The 15,903-nt window shown below is 44.8% G+C and overlaps 1 protein-coding gene across 1 annotated transcript in view; it reads left to right on the top strand.

Annotated features, from left to right (window-relative positions):
* The first annotated feature begins 3,618 nt into the window (after positions 1 to 3,618).
* LOC132649326 (uncharacterized) overlaps positions 3,619 to 15,903 on the top strand; it is a 28,563-nt gene continuing 16,278 nt past the window's right edge. Inside the window, exons 1-2 of the mRNA XM_060372994.1 lie at positions 3,619 to 3,699; positions 14,246 to 14,383. Coding sequence (XP_060228977.1) covers positions 3,619 to 3,699; positions 14,246 to 14,383 — 219 coding nt within the window. The remainder of the gene's footprint in view (positions 3,700 to 14,245; positions 14,384 to 15,903) is intronic.

The following is a 15,903-nucleotide window of genomic DNA, read 5'->3' on the forward strand; positions in this document are numbered from 1 at the left end:
CTTGGCTCTATTCCAGCCAGCTGACAGAAGCTTTTCAAGTGATGGGAAGAAATGACATCATTTGCTGACCTAGGCACCTCTTTCAATAATAATGAGGGAAGTTGGTCTATTTGTAGAGACTGAAAATAAAATAATTCACCAACATTAACCGTTTGGATTCACATTTTGGATTCACATGTCCTCCTCACCAGCACAGCCAGCCCCTCCAGAACAAACAAGGGTGTCCCTCACTTAGGCGACAGACTTTGGGCTTCCTAGAAACATTTGAAAGATAAAAAATGTGAGACTCTTTAAAAAAACAAAAACAAAACAACAACAACAACAAAAACTCTAGAGGGAATTGTTCTTAGCAGAAATCACAGTGTTTCCTTTAAAACAAAATGATTTCCTTAGTTTGCCTTCATTGCCTTTGATTAAAATCAGGTTCTAAAATTTGCAGGCAAATGGTGGGACCTAGAAACGATCATCCTGAGTGAGGTATCCCAAAAACAGAAAGGCACACATGGTATATACTCACTTATATAAACCTATAAGATAGGATAAATATACTGAAACCTATACACCTAAAGAAGATAATCAAGAAAGAGGACTCGGGGTAAGATGACCAATCCTCACTTAGAAAGACAGATGGGATGGACATTGGGAGTAGGAGAAAACAAGTAACAGGACAGGAGCCTACCGCAGAGGGCCTCTGAAAGACTCTACCTAGCAGTGTATCAAAGAAGATACTAAGACTCATAACCAAACCTTCGGCAGAGTGCAGGGAATCATGTGAAAGAAGGGGAGTTAGTATGACCTGGAGAGGATAGGAGCTCCACAAGGACCAAATATATCAGGGCACAGGGGTCTTTCATGAGACTGTTTCTCCAACCAAGGACCATGTATGGATATAACCTAGAACCCCTGCTCAGATATAGCTCATGGTATCTCAGTGTCCGAATGGGTTCTCTAATAAGGGGAACAGGGACTATTTCTGACATGAACTCAATGGCGAGCTCTTCAACTCCCCTCCCACGAGGGACGAGCAGCCTGGCTAGGCCACAGAAGAGGACATTGCAGCCAGTCCTGAAGAGACTTGATAAGCTAGGGTAAGATGGAAGGGGAGGAGGTCCTCCCCTATTAGTGAACTTGGAAAGGACAGGGAGAAGATGAGGGAGGGAGGGTGGGATTGGGAGGGAATGAGGGAGGGGGCTACAGCTGGGATACAAAGTGAATAACCTATGATTAATGTAAAAAATAAATAAATTAAAAACAAAACAAAAAACTCAAACAAACACACACAAAAATCAGGTTCTAAAAGGTAGGTACACCTGCTTTTCAGACTGTTTATGAAAGAAAGCATGAACCTTAGCAGTGCAGCCAGGCCTTGTTAAACTTACAGCGGTAACTTCAAATTATAGATGAGGAAGCTGGCAGCAAGGTTGATTTACTTATTTTTGTTTGGATTTTTTGATTTGAGAACCTGACTTTTAGCACTGTGGACAGTAGATTAAAATATCTTCTATGCATTTCTCTTGGTGGATGGCAAATGCATTTGACTGTGAATACAGACTTTTCCCCAATGAGCTTTCTAAAAATGGGCCTCATCGGGAAGTCTCTCTTGTTCTTTAATTCAGTTAGAATAATTCAGTACTTAAATCAAGTTAATTCTATTAAGATGTCATTTCCTGCTCAAAGTAGCAAAAATTAAGCACAACTCAGATGACTGTAGAGGGTCAGCTTTGTATTCCGTCTAAGCCATCCCCACTGCCGGGAAAAAGTGGCCAGACTGTGTCTTCTCAGTATGAGAAGCATAAAAGGCATTTGAGGCAGCATGGAGAGGACCACGTAAGCCAGTATTTACAGAGTACAAGAAATACTTGCTCTTTCTCGTTTCCTCTCAGTTAAGAAACAAACATGTTCCCTTTCTCTATATAAAAATTAACTTTCAGAGACATTAAATACCAACTAAAGAAAAATAAAACTTACAGAAAAATGTTTCTCACAGGGCCGGAGCGCTGGCCGGGGGCGCTGGCTGTTCCTCCGAAGGACCTGAGTTTGGTTCCCGGCACCCACACCACACTGGGTGAGTCACAACCGCCTGTGACTCCAGCTCTAGGGGACCTGATGCCCTCTCCCGGCATGTGCACACATGTGCACCAGCACAGACACAGGCCCGTAAACAAGGCTGTTTTAGAATATTGCTTATGAATACAGAATTTCTTCATAAGCATGGCATAGGGAAGGCTCCCTTTTTCCTTCCTTCCTTCCTTCCTTCCTTCCTTCCTTCCATTCTCCCTTCCTTCCTCCCTGCTGTGACACTGGGGTTCAAACTCAGGATGCTGCAACTACCCCTGAGCTCCTCCAGCTTGGGAAGTATGTCTTAAACAAAGCTTTAAAATGCACAACCCATAGGGGAAATGACAAAATGAATCCCATATAAAATTTTAAACTACCTTTAATATGACAGGAGACAGCATAAAAATTAAAAGATAGACTGAGATGGTCTTTCCAAGGCGTGTACTTGACAAGGAATTAATGTTTCGAATGTATAAATAAGTCATGCAGAAAAATTAATAATTTACAGAGATTTCGTAAGTGAAAGGTGTGGGTAGGAACACACACATGAAGTAATAGTGCAGGGCAATTAACAAAAAGGATGCATATTGACTTCAAAAGAAAATGGTTTCCTCTTGGAGAAATGGAAAGAGGGAAGATTCATTGGAAATAATCCCAGAGAGGCGACAGTTCTTTTTAGACGCTCAGAGGCCTTTCTGGCAAGTTGTTAACACTGTCTGCACTTTGAAAATTTTTATTAGTTTGTTACAATTTATTTAAAAAATCTTTAGCATCAATGGCCATTCAAATAACAAACAAAGGACACATTTCTTTTTCCTAGTAAAACTGACCCTGTGTGGTGGGGTTCACATGTTCCATGGAGAGCACACAGCATCCCTAGTGTCCACCCGGGAGAACCAAAGGGAAGAGACTATTCACAGCAGAGATTCCTCCTCCGGGTCTCCATGTACAAGCTTGTTTGCTTTCTGAGTAGATTTAATGAAAAGAGTAAAAATGTGTCTAAAACTGATTTACAATAAGAATATTTATTCTTATTCAATGAAAAAAATTTTTAAGTGCTGCATACAGTTGGATTCTAATTTTTCTCAAAGGTCCATGCCTTAGCCTCTGTCTTATTGCAGTTGGGATGGGCGGGAACTTTAAGAAGGAAGGAGTAGGGGCTGAAAGATGGCTCAGCCAGTTAAGAGCACTGGCTGCTCTTCCATGGGGCCGGGGTTCAATTCCCAGCACCCACAGTGGGCCTCACAATTCTCTGTAACTGCAATTCCGGGGGATCTGACACCCTCACATACATACAAGCAGGCAGAATAGCAATGTACATAAAATAAGAAAAATAAATAGATCATTAAAAACAGAATCTTTTCCTTTTAGAAAAAGAAAAAAAAAAAGGAGTGAAGGACTCCCAAGGTCCCTCTGGTGGGTGGGTACGCTCAAGGAAAGCTGAGAACAAAATGTGCCTCAGCCCCTCAGCATCAGGTGAAAACACTGACAAGGGGACAGGAGATGGCTTAGCGGGCTGACAAGCCTGACGGCCTGACTTTGACCCCTGGGACCATCACGATGGCAGGCGAGAACCGGCTCCTGCACGTTCTCTGGCCTCTACTTCCACGCTGTGGCACAGGTCTCCTCCTTTACATAAGCGTAAAACAAACAAACACTGATGGAAACTTGACTAATCACCCGGGCATGGAGGTGGGCACACCTTCAACCCAGCACTTGGGAGGCAGAAACAGGTGCACTTCTGTGAGTTCAAGGCCAGCCTGTTTTAGCTGTTACACAGAGAAACCCTGTCTAAAGAAAGGAAGGAAGGAGGAAAAGAAAACTTGACTAATTTCAGCTCTAGCAAGAACATTTTATTGATTGTTGTTTACATTTGCATACATTGTGTCTGTGTGAAAATAGTCTAGATTTGTGGAGTAGGAAGAAAACAGGAAGTCACTTCCTGCCCTTCCTGCCCACCCAAGGTTCCAAGCATTTTGATAATAAAGTTTAGTAGAGCAACATTTATTTTAAAAATATTAGTTAATAAACTATGACTTTAAAAATTATTTATTTTACTTAGGATTACACCTTTTCCTTTCTCTTCCTCCCTTCAAAGCCTCCCATGTACCTTTTCTTGCTGGCTATCTAGAACAAAAGCGAGCGTGACCAGGCAGAAAAATCCCAGGATCATCTCAGTCCACTCCTCAATGCCTCAGCTTTCCCAAGGAGGAGTGTCACTCCCCCCTTCTCCCCCCTGAGCGGGCTTAGGGTCTGAGTTGATCGACCTCTGTTGGATGGATGCTGCTATGGGCCTCCGGGATGTGTTAGCACCCATGATCTACCCGTGACTCATGGTGACCAGACTGGTAGAAAGAGGCAAAACTCAGCCCTCCATAGGCTAAGGCTTACAGAGGAGATGGCCGAGAAACTCATGAAAGACCATCAAGTATGACGTGGTGGGATTGTGACTGGATAAAACGCAGCCTAGAGAAAGAAGCCGTTTCCAGAACACAGGAGCTTCGGCTCATTGCTGTGGGGGAAGCCGGTGGTTGCTCACTGGCGAGACAGTCACGTTTGTCGGGTGCTTTTCACCACCTTGTCATTGATTGTCATTGAACCCTGTGACATGCTCCTTGCATCTCTCCCAAATGACCTTCCTACCTCCCACCAAACCTTCAACCAACACTCCAGCACACTGAAAAGGAGACTTTCCTAAAATACAAAACTCGGGCATCGTGTTGATTTCCATCCTTCAGCTGGCTGCACAGGGATTCCCAAAGGATTATTTTTTAAAAATTCATTGTTATTATTGCTTCTGTATGTGAACTCTCCCTTCCTCTCCCGTGTGTGTGTGTGTGTGTGTGTGTGTGTGTGTGTGTATGTGTGTGTGTGTGTGTGTGCCCACGAGCGCGCTCTCGCGTTTGCGAGCCCCCCCCCCACGGCATGTTCAAGGAGGTCACAGGACATCTTTGTGGAGTAGGTTCTTTCCCTCCACCTTCGCTGGACTCTGGAGATTAAACTCAGGTCCCTGGTTTGTACAACAAGCATCTTTACCCATTGAGGCACCTTACCAGCCCAATCAATCATTTTTTTGTTTGTTCGTGTGTTTCTTTCTGTTTGTTTGTTTTGAGATAGGCTCTTTTGTAGCCCAGCCTGGCTTGGAAGTCTGTATACACCAGAAGGGTAACCTTGAATTTCTAATCCTCCTGTCCCCTTCTCCCAAGTGCTGGGATTCAGACATCCATGCCTGTTGCTGAGTGTTGGATTGGATCCTGGGCTAGGCAAGTACTCTGTCAAAGGAGCTTTATCCCTAACCAATGTCTTTCCCACTTCAGACAACACAACTCAATCAGAATCTGTAGGTGTGGGGATTTAGGAGCGGCTTACTGCTGGATCTAACATCCTCCCCATTTCCACCGAGGACACCTGACCTTGTCCCTGGAATGTGAGACCCATGTCTCTGTACCCATAGATGTCACAGCCTAAGCACCCAAGATGGCCGAACTCTGCATTTTGGGAGGTTGTTCATTTAGTTGTGTGTGACACGAGAATGGCTATTTGTCTGGTGTCTAGGACATGTGTCTGTTTGTCTCTCAAAATTTGAAATATCCTACAGCATTCTGTGTAATTGTTCACAGAATTTAAACTCCAGGGTGACTTGGTCCACAGTGTGGGAGCCTCAGTGTGGCCCGTGGGGGGGGGAGGGACGAGGGCAGGAAGAGCAGTCACACTCTGCTTGAGGCCCTGCCTGCTGGAGCAGGAGCTCCATTCTTTATTCATACTGTCAAGCAGACAAGGTAAGAAATAAGGGGTGGAGGAAGTCCATGGAAGGTGAGAATTTGGGGGACATTGGTGACTTATCATTCTGTAGGGGCAGGCAGAAGCTTGCCCAAAGGAGACCATCATAGAAGTTGTGTGACAGTGAAGTGTGAAAATACAAAGACACGGTCTTTAAGGAAAGCGGGGGTGGGGCAGCAGCAACCTTCCCTGCCGTCACGCAACAGCTTCTATGCCAGCCTTAGCAGGGGGTGCTGGGCTGTCTTTCTTTTCCTCTTAAGAAACAAAGAAACAAACAGTGTGTTTGTATGTGTCTTCGTGTAAGAGTGGGGGGGGGGGGCTGGAGAGATGGCTCAGCCCTTGAAGACTAGGCTCACCACCATAAATGTAAGAGTGTTGTGTGTATGGATTTGGATGGATGTGTGCGCTCCTCTGTGTGGAAATCAGGGACAACCGATTGAGTCTCTCCTTCTGTCACGTGGTTCCCAAATTCAAGTTATCCTGCTTGTCAACAAGCACCCTGATGCGCTGATCCATCTCACTGTCTCCTTTTTCCTCCTTTTCTTTTGCCTTTTTTTCCTTTTTCTCATCCTTTCTTCCTGTTCCTGTCATCTCTCTCCTGTTTCTCTTTTCTTTTAAGACAAGGTCTCTCTATGTCATCCAGGTCATCCAGGCTAACTTAGAACTGGGATCCCCCTCCTGCCTAGGCCTCACACATGATCTACCTTGCCTGCCTGGCAAGCTAGTTCCTGATGGCATGCCCAGGTCCCCAGGCTGGACCCCAGCGCCTCCTCCTACTGCTCCTTCACAGCAGCACATTTCCTACTCTGGGCACAACACTCAGCACACAGCCATATTTCTTGTAAGGTGCATAGTACTGAGTACTTAGCAATGGGACCGATTAACATCAACATTGATCCCACTGATTGATAATTAAGTCAGCTGAGGGTTTGAGTAAATGTAGGGATCAAGGAAGGTGGCATTACGTGGTGAGCAGGAAGGAGTTATTTCTTAGCATGCCGTAATGAAATTTCAATAACTAACTGAAAGTCAGGCAATAGTTTCATTTTGGGGTTGGGGCTAGAGATAGCTGTTCACAACATAGAAAAACAAACTGAAATGTATTTGCCATTCTGGGTCTGCAGCTACCTGAACCAGCTTCGCACAAACCATCTAACGCTCTTCACCTTCACGTCTGTGAATCACTCAGAAGTAAAGACTTATTTTTGTTTTTATTTACTTATTGCTATTAAGTTGTCCTTCATATAACATGAAGGTCACCCTTTTTTGGTTTTTGTTTGTGGTTTGTTTTGGGTTTGTTGTTGTTTTCTTGAGACAGGGTCAGGTAGCTCACGCTCTCTTGGAGGTCATTATATAGACCAGGCTGGCCTTGAACTCACAGCACCTCTGCCTCCTCGGTGCTGGGATTAAAGGTGTGCACTGCCACGCCCTGCGAAGTCAGCTTCATCTTATTTATGAAGTTTTATTAGGAGTTCTTTATCAATTCCAGAACATTTAATCATCCATGAAGACACCCCACACCAAATACCACTCCATGTTCCTGGCTTCTCCCTCTTGTATGTGCCAGTCTGGCTGTTCTGGATGTTTTGTGTACGTGTGATCATATAGCATGTAGTCTGTGTCTGACCCCTTTCTCATGGCATAAAAAGTTCAGGCATAAAATTTTGAGTTCTAGCATGTCTCAGTACAGTATTCCATTTTTACAGCTAAATAATATTAATTCATTGGACACATTGCATTGACTATCCATTAGGTGATGGACAACTGAATTTATATCCACTTTCAAATGATTATGTGCAATACAGCTGTTGGCCTTGTTTTCCGAGTTTCTATGTGGCCATGCGGTTTGGGTGCTTAGAAGTGGTTTAGGAGAAATTGCTAAACTGTCCGGTAACTCTGTGTTCAACGTGTGTCCGTACCTCTGTCTGAGGGCTCCTGCCTCTCCAGGCCCGCTCTGGTCTAGCTCCGCGCTTTTGCTATCTTCTCAATAGTAAAGTGGTATCTTGCCAGTTGACTTGCATTTCCCTAATAACCAATTGCAGGAGGCCTATCTCCATTTTATTTGCATTTTTGTTTTGTTATTTCTATATATTCTTGGGAGCAATGTCTACAAACTCCTGCCCACTTTTAAATTGGATTATTTCCCCTTTTTGTTGTTCTATTGTGCTTTATATATTCCGTACTCAGCCCCTTAGCAGACAAATAATTGCAAATAATTGTTCACTTTTTCATCATTTTGGCAGAGTTTTGTGAGGCCCAGGAATTTCTAATCTTTTTGTCAAACATTTATCTCTCTAGTGTGTGTGTGTGCACGAACACACATGTGTACGCCATGTACATGTATTCATACTGTGCGGACGCCACAGGGCTCGTGTGGAGTGAGGGACTTAGAGGAAGAGCCTGGTGTGTTCCTCACCTGCCGCTTTATCTGAGACAGGGTTGCATTTCTTCATGTCCGTGACCTTCTGGGGTTCATGTCTCTGTGGCTGTGGGCTCTGGGATTCAAACTAATGCCATCAGATTTGTGAGACAAGCGCTTTTACTGCCAAACCACTATCTCCCTGACCTCGCATCTGCTTCATTTTTTTCTTTTGTGGCTGCACTCTTCATATATCGTGTCAAGAAACCATTGCCTGCCACGAGGTCTCTCTTCCACCCACACACCCACACACACACCCACACCCACACAGAAACTGTGGTTTTTCTGAAGTGATTCCTATCTTGAGCTTTTCTGCTTTGGTCTTTTGGTCTAGTTGGAGTTAATATTTCTGCCTCACATAGGTTAGAGATTCACGTTCTTTCTTTCCCGTGTGGGTTTGTAGCTGTTCTGGTGCTGTTTGTGGAGGGACTTCCCCTGGCGAATGGTCTTAGCACCTCCATGACTGACCTCTGTATGACCATCAGTTGTAACCGTGACCTCCATGTCCACTCTCAGCCATCACTCAATCCCAGAAATAGCCCAGTGAACAGCATGGAAAAAGTTCTTATTCTCCAATGACGACTGAATAATTGAAGAGACATGTGGTTACAAATTTTCTTTCACCTTTATTTGAAAAGAGAGTTTTCCACCAACCACATCTAAAATAAATTGCATGCACAAATCCAAATTTAAATGCTCACCTGCAGGACCCTTCTATGTAACTCTACTGATGCTAATGATGTGGCTTTGGCATCCTCTTCTGCATGTTCTAGGAAACCAGTTTTGAAGACTCACTTACGCTGGGCACGGCAGGCTGTGCTGCCCTGAGCTCCCCTGGGTACCTCTGTCTGCCTCAGAAAACAAAAGCATCGACTCTGAATTGAGGCATTCAGTGGAAGAATTCTCACTGTTACTGTAACTTGGAAGCTGCTTTTCCACTCCCAGGAAAACCCTTCAGATCATTAATTCTAGAAAAATCTTTTATTAATTTTGTCTGTAGACGTAGACTAAGGATTTAGCATAATGGAAGGATTCTTGGAAATAAATCCAAATTTTCTTAACAGTTTGGGCCACAAAATCTCTGATTTCAATTCGTAGTCTTTACAATTCCAATATTTGTTTTGACTAAAAAAATTTGTGCATGTGTGTGTGACAGGGTCTCACTCTGTCTTCTCATATTTACTCCAAGTGTGTCAGGAAAATACTTCACTTTGAGGGAAAATAAAAGAGAAAAAGGAAAAGCCAGCAAAGTAGCATATTATCACCTTCAAAATGTGACAGAATTCTTGACATTATTTCCTGAAACTTTTAACTCCAAAAATATGTCAAACTCAAACCTTTCTAAATTTGTGTAATAGTTTTAAGTTTCCAGGTTGTTAATGAGTATTTAGTACATGAGAACCAGTCTGTAGCAAAAAAAAAAAAAAAAAGAAAAAAGAAAAAAAGAAAGGAAGAGAGAGCTGGAGAAGTGTCAGAGCTTGGTGCTCTGCACTAGGGAAGACCTGGGTCTCCTCCCTAACACACAGGCACGCACTCATGCACCCACGCATGCGGGCACGGCTGGTTTAACTTCTTTCTCGGACACCAGCTCTGCGGCCTTCAGTGAGTTACCTAACTCACCATGCTGTTACAGCACAGGACAGAGCACTCGAATGAGACCGTGGGCCTCACGCGTGCTGGGCAAGCTCTCCATCACTGAGCTGTATCCCAGCCTTTAAATTTTAAATGAGTAAATATTTGCAAAGGACTTGGAATTATGTCACTCCCTGTCGCTTATAAAGTGCTGAGTGAACGACTCAGTTAGGAAACACTGCAGCTTTAACACTGTCAAAATCACCTCAGGAAACATAGTACCTTAAACTCTACCCACTTTTAAAGAAGCTTTTCTACAAGAAAAACTGATTTGGGTTCTTTTTCTGTTAAGTCCTTGCCAGCTGAAAACGTTCACTATCTGTGTGAGCGTGTATGCGTGATGTGTGGGTGAGCATGCCACAGCACTGAGGAGCTGCCAGGACAGCTCTGTGCAGCTGGTCCCCCCTTTCCACCTTTCCACGGGGTCAGCGGCCGAACTCTGGCTTGTTGAGGCCTCCCTGCCTCCTCCCACCTGCACTGACTTAGCTTCTTAGTCGTTTTGTTTTTGTTTTGTGAGACAGGGTATGACCACACTGGCTGTGAACTTAAGATCCTCTCAAGTCCTGGAGTTCTAAGTATTAACCACCATCCCTGACCTGCTGTGTCCCTAATAACACCTTACACTAATTTTTATGTGTTATGTTTCACATTAGGAACTTAGAAACTGTCGGTTTTCCATGAAAAATGTTTAAGACAGTTGTTTTGTTTTCATGACTGTTTGAATTTTCCCAACACACTTCCTGAGGTGACATTTCTGCAGGAGCAAAGAAGGGAACTAAGTAGGGCCACAAACAGCCACACATTTCAGCGTTTGGGGAAGTAAACAGAGCTACAGAGGTCTGCAGGAAGGAAGTGATGCCCAGATGCAAAGTGACTTGAAAGGGAGAAGAGAAAGGAGGGCATTTTAAACTCGAGACTGGGCAGAAGCTAGACACTGTCAAGGAGCAGTGAGAGCCTTGGGCAAATTATCTGAAGCTCAAATCAAGTTGAGTTTGTTTCTTTGTTTGCTTGCTTGCTTTGGTAAGGCTTTGCTATGTAGCCCAGACTGGCCTCCATCCTCCTGCCTCAGCCTCCCAAGTGCTGGGATTACAGAACTCTCAGCAACTATGGATAAACATAGTCTTGTGTATAAACACAAGGACTTCGTGTTTTGGGGGCATGGCTCATGGTAGAGTTTGCTCAGCACAGAGAGGCCCTGGATTTAATGCCCAGCATCCCTGGAAGAAGATAAAAGGCATCCTAACAATGACACACACTTGCTGAGCGGAGAGGAGGAGATGACCATTCGTGTTTAGCACAGGACTTGCTTATCATGCATGGAACATACAACGGTCCGTCGTATCACATAAGGTACAGCATCTCACATACAGTGGGACAGTCCATCACGTATGTTGCCACAGTGTATCATTGAGTCAAAGTTGAGACTCACTGGTAGGGATGGGACCTGCTAACCAAGGTAAGACTTGAGAAGAGCTTGAGCTAATGCCAGGGTTTCAGCTTGGGCTTCTAGGAGAGTGACACTGTTCTTAAATGGTTCCAGGGAAAATTAGCTCACTGTGTGTGTGTGTGTGTGTGTGTGTGTGCTGGGGACTTGGACTTAGAGTCTGACAAGTGATAAACATAATACTATTCCTTGTGTTCTACCCCCTACCGTGGAGTGTAACTTTGGCCAAACCACAGAAACTATAAGCAACAGGAAAACGCTTTATCCCTGTTACCTCGTGGGAGAATACATAACTACACAAGGGCGCTTAGAAGTCACAGTACTCTCCCACCTTGTAATACTTCAAAATCTATTTCTTGTCATATACAGATTTTACACCGTTTGCTTACAATGTAGACCACACCCATTGCTCTAAATATTAAGGTGTTGTCTGTCTCCAAACATTTTAAAGATATGTGGACAGGGAGGCATAGCTGCCCTCATGATTTACTGACTTTGACTCAAGGCTTCCTGCTCATTCTGTGGGAAATGTCTTCGAGGAGGGAAGCTGTCTCCAGGGCGTTAGTCTGAAATGTTCATACCTGAGTTTTTGCTGGCCTGTGGTTCTCAGGGACCCTGGCCTGTGGGTCTCAGGGACCCTGGCCTCACTCTTTTATAGCGTCTTATGTGCCCTCCTGGGGGCCACCAGGATTGCATGAAGGACCTAGAGTTTTATCAACAACTAGCAGCTTAGATTTGTTGCTTTTTAAAAATTACTTAATTTAAAATATTCTTTTGAGACAGGGTTTCTCTTTCAGTCCTGCAACTCACTCTGTCGACCAGGCTGGCCTCAGACTCACAGAGATCCGCCTGCCTCTGCCTCCTGAGCGCTGGGATTAAAGGGGTGTGCCGCCACAGTCTGGCAGGTCGGAGGTGTAATTAAAAGGATGACCTTTAGCTAAAGGAAGGCTTTGTGTTTTCTTTGTTTTTAAGCAGAGCTATCGATCTTTAATTTATAAGTGACCTATTTGTTTAACATTTTTAAAAGGCATATTTATGTACTATTTCCCAAAAGACTTCTGAACTAGACAAAGCAAAATTTATTCCCTGGCACTGGAGCAAGCGGAGGAAGGCTGAGCCCCTCCACTCCACCCTCTCTGCTGAGTCCGCTCTCCACCCTCATCCTTTCTGAAGCCTCTGTCTCTGCTATCTGCTTACTTCATTTCTTAAAATCAAATAAGAAAGTGTATCTGCTCTAATTTTTAGACAATGGTTATTTTTATATTCTTTCGTGTTTTGAGTCACGTCTCTTACAGCCTAGGTTGAACTGGAGCTCACTCTATAGCTTAGGATGACTTTGGTGCCTCCTTCTACTAAAGGTGTGGCCCCGGCACAGTGAGCTGAATGTTACTCCTTAACTGACTACTTTAAAAGCTAGGCAGGAGCCTTAGACAACCCTCTCGTTAGTGACCCTCTTGCTGTCTCTTGCACCTAAATAACCCTTTTCCCCCTTCCTCTTGCATGGTTAAAGAGGAAGAGGGGTGGGGGTGGGGGTCAGAAGGAAAAGAAAAGAGGAAAATAAAGACAAAAAAAAAAAAAAAAAAAGCAAGCTTGGCAACCTGACAGCTGGTTGGCGCTTTTCCTGTGTAGATGGGTAAGCTGAGGCCTGAGGTCTGAAGCTGCCCCTTCCTTCTTCTGTTGTCACGGGCAACAGAGGCTGCGACTTCCTAGGAGATGGAGTTGAGGGAGAACTTGCCAGACTTCCTGAGCTGACAAGGGCTCCCAGCAGAGACCCGACCATGTGCTAAAGCAAGTTAGAGGTCCATCCACTGCCAGGAGTAGATCTGGAGACAGTCCAGAGGAAGACAACGGGGGTGATGCTGTAGTGCTGGAGGGGATTACAATTTTAGTTTATTATTTGCTTAATATATATATATATGTGTGTGTGTGTATGTATGTATATGTATTTGGGATTTTTTTCACATATCAGAGAGAGATGTGAGAACTTACTTTAAATGTTGCCTAAACACTTTGGGCAGTACATATATTACCGTACTATCTTTGCCTCTATCTATTATTATATATTGTCATCTAGTAACAATAAAATGGAGACAATCGTCTGAATAATTTCACAGAAAGCTCCAAGTGACAAGGTTTTTTAAATGATTTTTAAAACAGAAGAAGAGAATAAATTATATCCAAAAACCTTTCTGAAATGTCTTGCGTAGCTTCTGAGTACTGGACCTGTTGGTTACCTACAAACCCTGCTTTCTGACCTGACTGACCCCCTAAGTCTGCAGTCTCACTGAAAAAGAAAGGTTTCAGTAAGTGTAATGCACGACTTGTGTCCCAGAGCTCAGCACAACATCCCTGTGTAACTGTGACTCACACGGGTGTCTGTCCTGGCCTCCTCTTGGTGACCTCTGGTTAGCGTCCTCTTTTAACTGGCTTCTTGGAGCACAGCCCGCTCTGACTGGATTGCTTCTTTTTTAACGACTTAGTTGTACTTCTCAAAGTCAGTAGCTGAGAAGCAGGGTTGTCTAGCACACCGGGTTAGAGGCGATCCCGGAAGCCGCCTGCTCTTCTGGGAGGAAGCAGGTCTTTTCTGAATCCCTGCCTCCACGGTAGCTGGGGCTCCATAAATCCTCGAGGTCCAGCTTGCCTTGTCTGGTAAGACACGTGGGGCCATTTGCACAGATGTTCTTTCTTTCCTCTCCCAGAGAAAATTAAATATATGGGCCCATTAATCTGTGAAAGTCGGCCTCCGCTGATAGGGTGTTCCTGGGAAAGGTAAATTTGCAGCTGAGAGGTGGACAGTCTACAAAAGGAGACAGAATGTCCACGCTGTTCAGTTTCAGTAACTTTAAAGACAAGTGTGGGAAATCGCTTTTCTTAGGTTATCCTAAAACTTAAGGGGAAATTGTCTCTAAAAGGAATTCAGTGGATTTAATTGGACTTTCAAGGTTGTGTATAACGTTAAGGCCTACGAGCGCAAGTGTTCCGACGGCAGCGTCGGCTGCCCTGTTACGATCGCCGAGTGGGAATGTCAGCAGGTGTCACTGAAGAAAGAGGTTATGGTCCCACTCAGTTCTAAAGAATACTGACATGCTCCTTTGAAGTATTTTCAAATGGAGGGACACAACCGGGCAAAGCTGATTAGTACCGGAACTGACCATTGTTTATCTAAAATGTAAACAACTTTAGAGGCAGGCTTGAAGAGTTTTCAAGAGACAGTAGTAGTCAACAAAATTTTTTTCTGAATTAGTCTTTTTTTTTTAATGGTTCATCTCTCTTTTTGGAAATGAAAATGTATGTTAGTGTGGTGATGTTTGAGCCAGGCAGAGAGATGGGAAGTAAAGACGTGGACATGAACACAACTGCTGTTAATATTCTCAGCAGGAGAGCAATATTTAACGACAGGCCTGTGAGGTACAAGGCTGCAGTCTGCTCTAAGTGGTCCTGACAACAGCCGAGGAGAAACACTTTGAGAAAAAAGAGCCAGAACTTCCTGGCTTTAGCACAGATGAAGAGGTTTAAGAACCGAAGGTTTGACGTCAGCACCATGAAGGTGTCTGTGCTCGCAGTACGCCCCGAAGGTTCCTGCTTGGCTTCAGATTCAGAATGCTCAAGCTGAGGAGCCAGCCCGGCCTCCATTCCCAGCGGCCCGACGCCTCACCTCAAGGGACGTCGCTGCTAGTTGGTTCTAAAGCCAATCTGAGTTGTCATCAGGCCGTTGAGGGACTTGAAACGTTGGTTGGACTAAAGCAGGTCGCTCACAGCTTCCGTACATCCCGAGGGGGACCCGACCCCCAACCACCCACCACACACACACACACACACACACCACACACACAACACACACACACCACACATACACCACACATACACCCACACACACCCACACCCACACCCCCACACACACACCACACATACACCCACACACACACCACACACACACCCACACACCACACATACACCCCCACACACACCACACCCACACACACACACCACACATACACCCACACACACACCACACCCACCCACACACCCACACACACCCACACACACACCACACATACACACACACACACACCACACATACACCCACACACACACACCACACATACACCCACACACACACCACACACACACACACACACCCACACACACACACACACACCACACACTTACACCACACATACACCCACACACACACACACACACACACCACACACACACCTCCCCTCCATACACACACACCTCCCTTCCACACACACATACACACACACACAACACACATACACACACACACACACCACACATACACCACACATACACCCACACACACCCACACCCACACAGCACACACACACCACACATACACCCACACACCCACACACACACCACACATACACCCACACACACCCACACCCACACCCACACACACACAACACACATACACACCACACATACATACCCACACACACACCACACATACACCCACACCCACACCCCCCCCACACACACCCCACACACAACACACATACACACACACCCACACACACTCACACACACACACACCCCACACATA

Source organism: Meriones unguiculatus, chromosome 19 (assembly GCF_030254825.1).
Source record: "Meriones unguiculatus strain TT.TT164.6M chromosome 19, Bangor_MerUng_6.1, whole genome shotgun sequence".
Taxonomy (NCBI): domain Eukaryota; kingdom Metazoa; phylum Chordata; class Mammalia; order Rodentia; family Muridae; genus Meriones; species Meriones unguiculatus.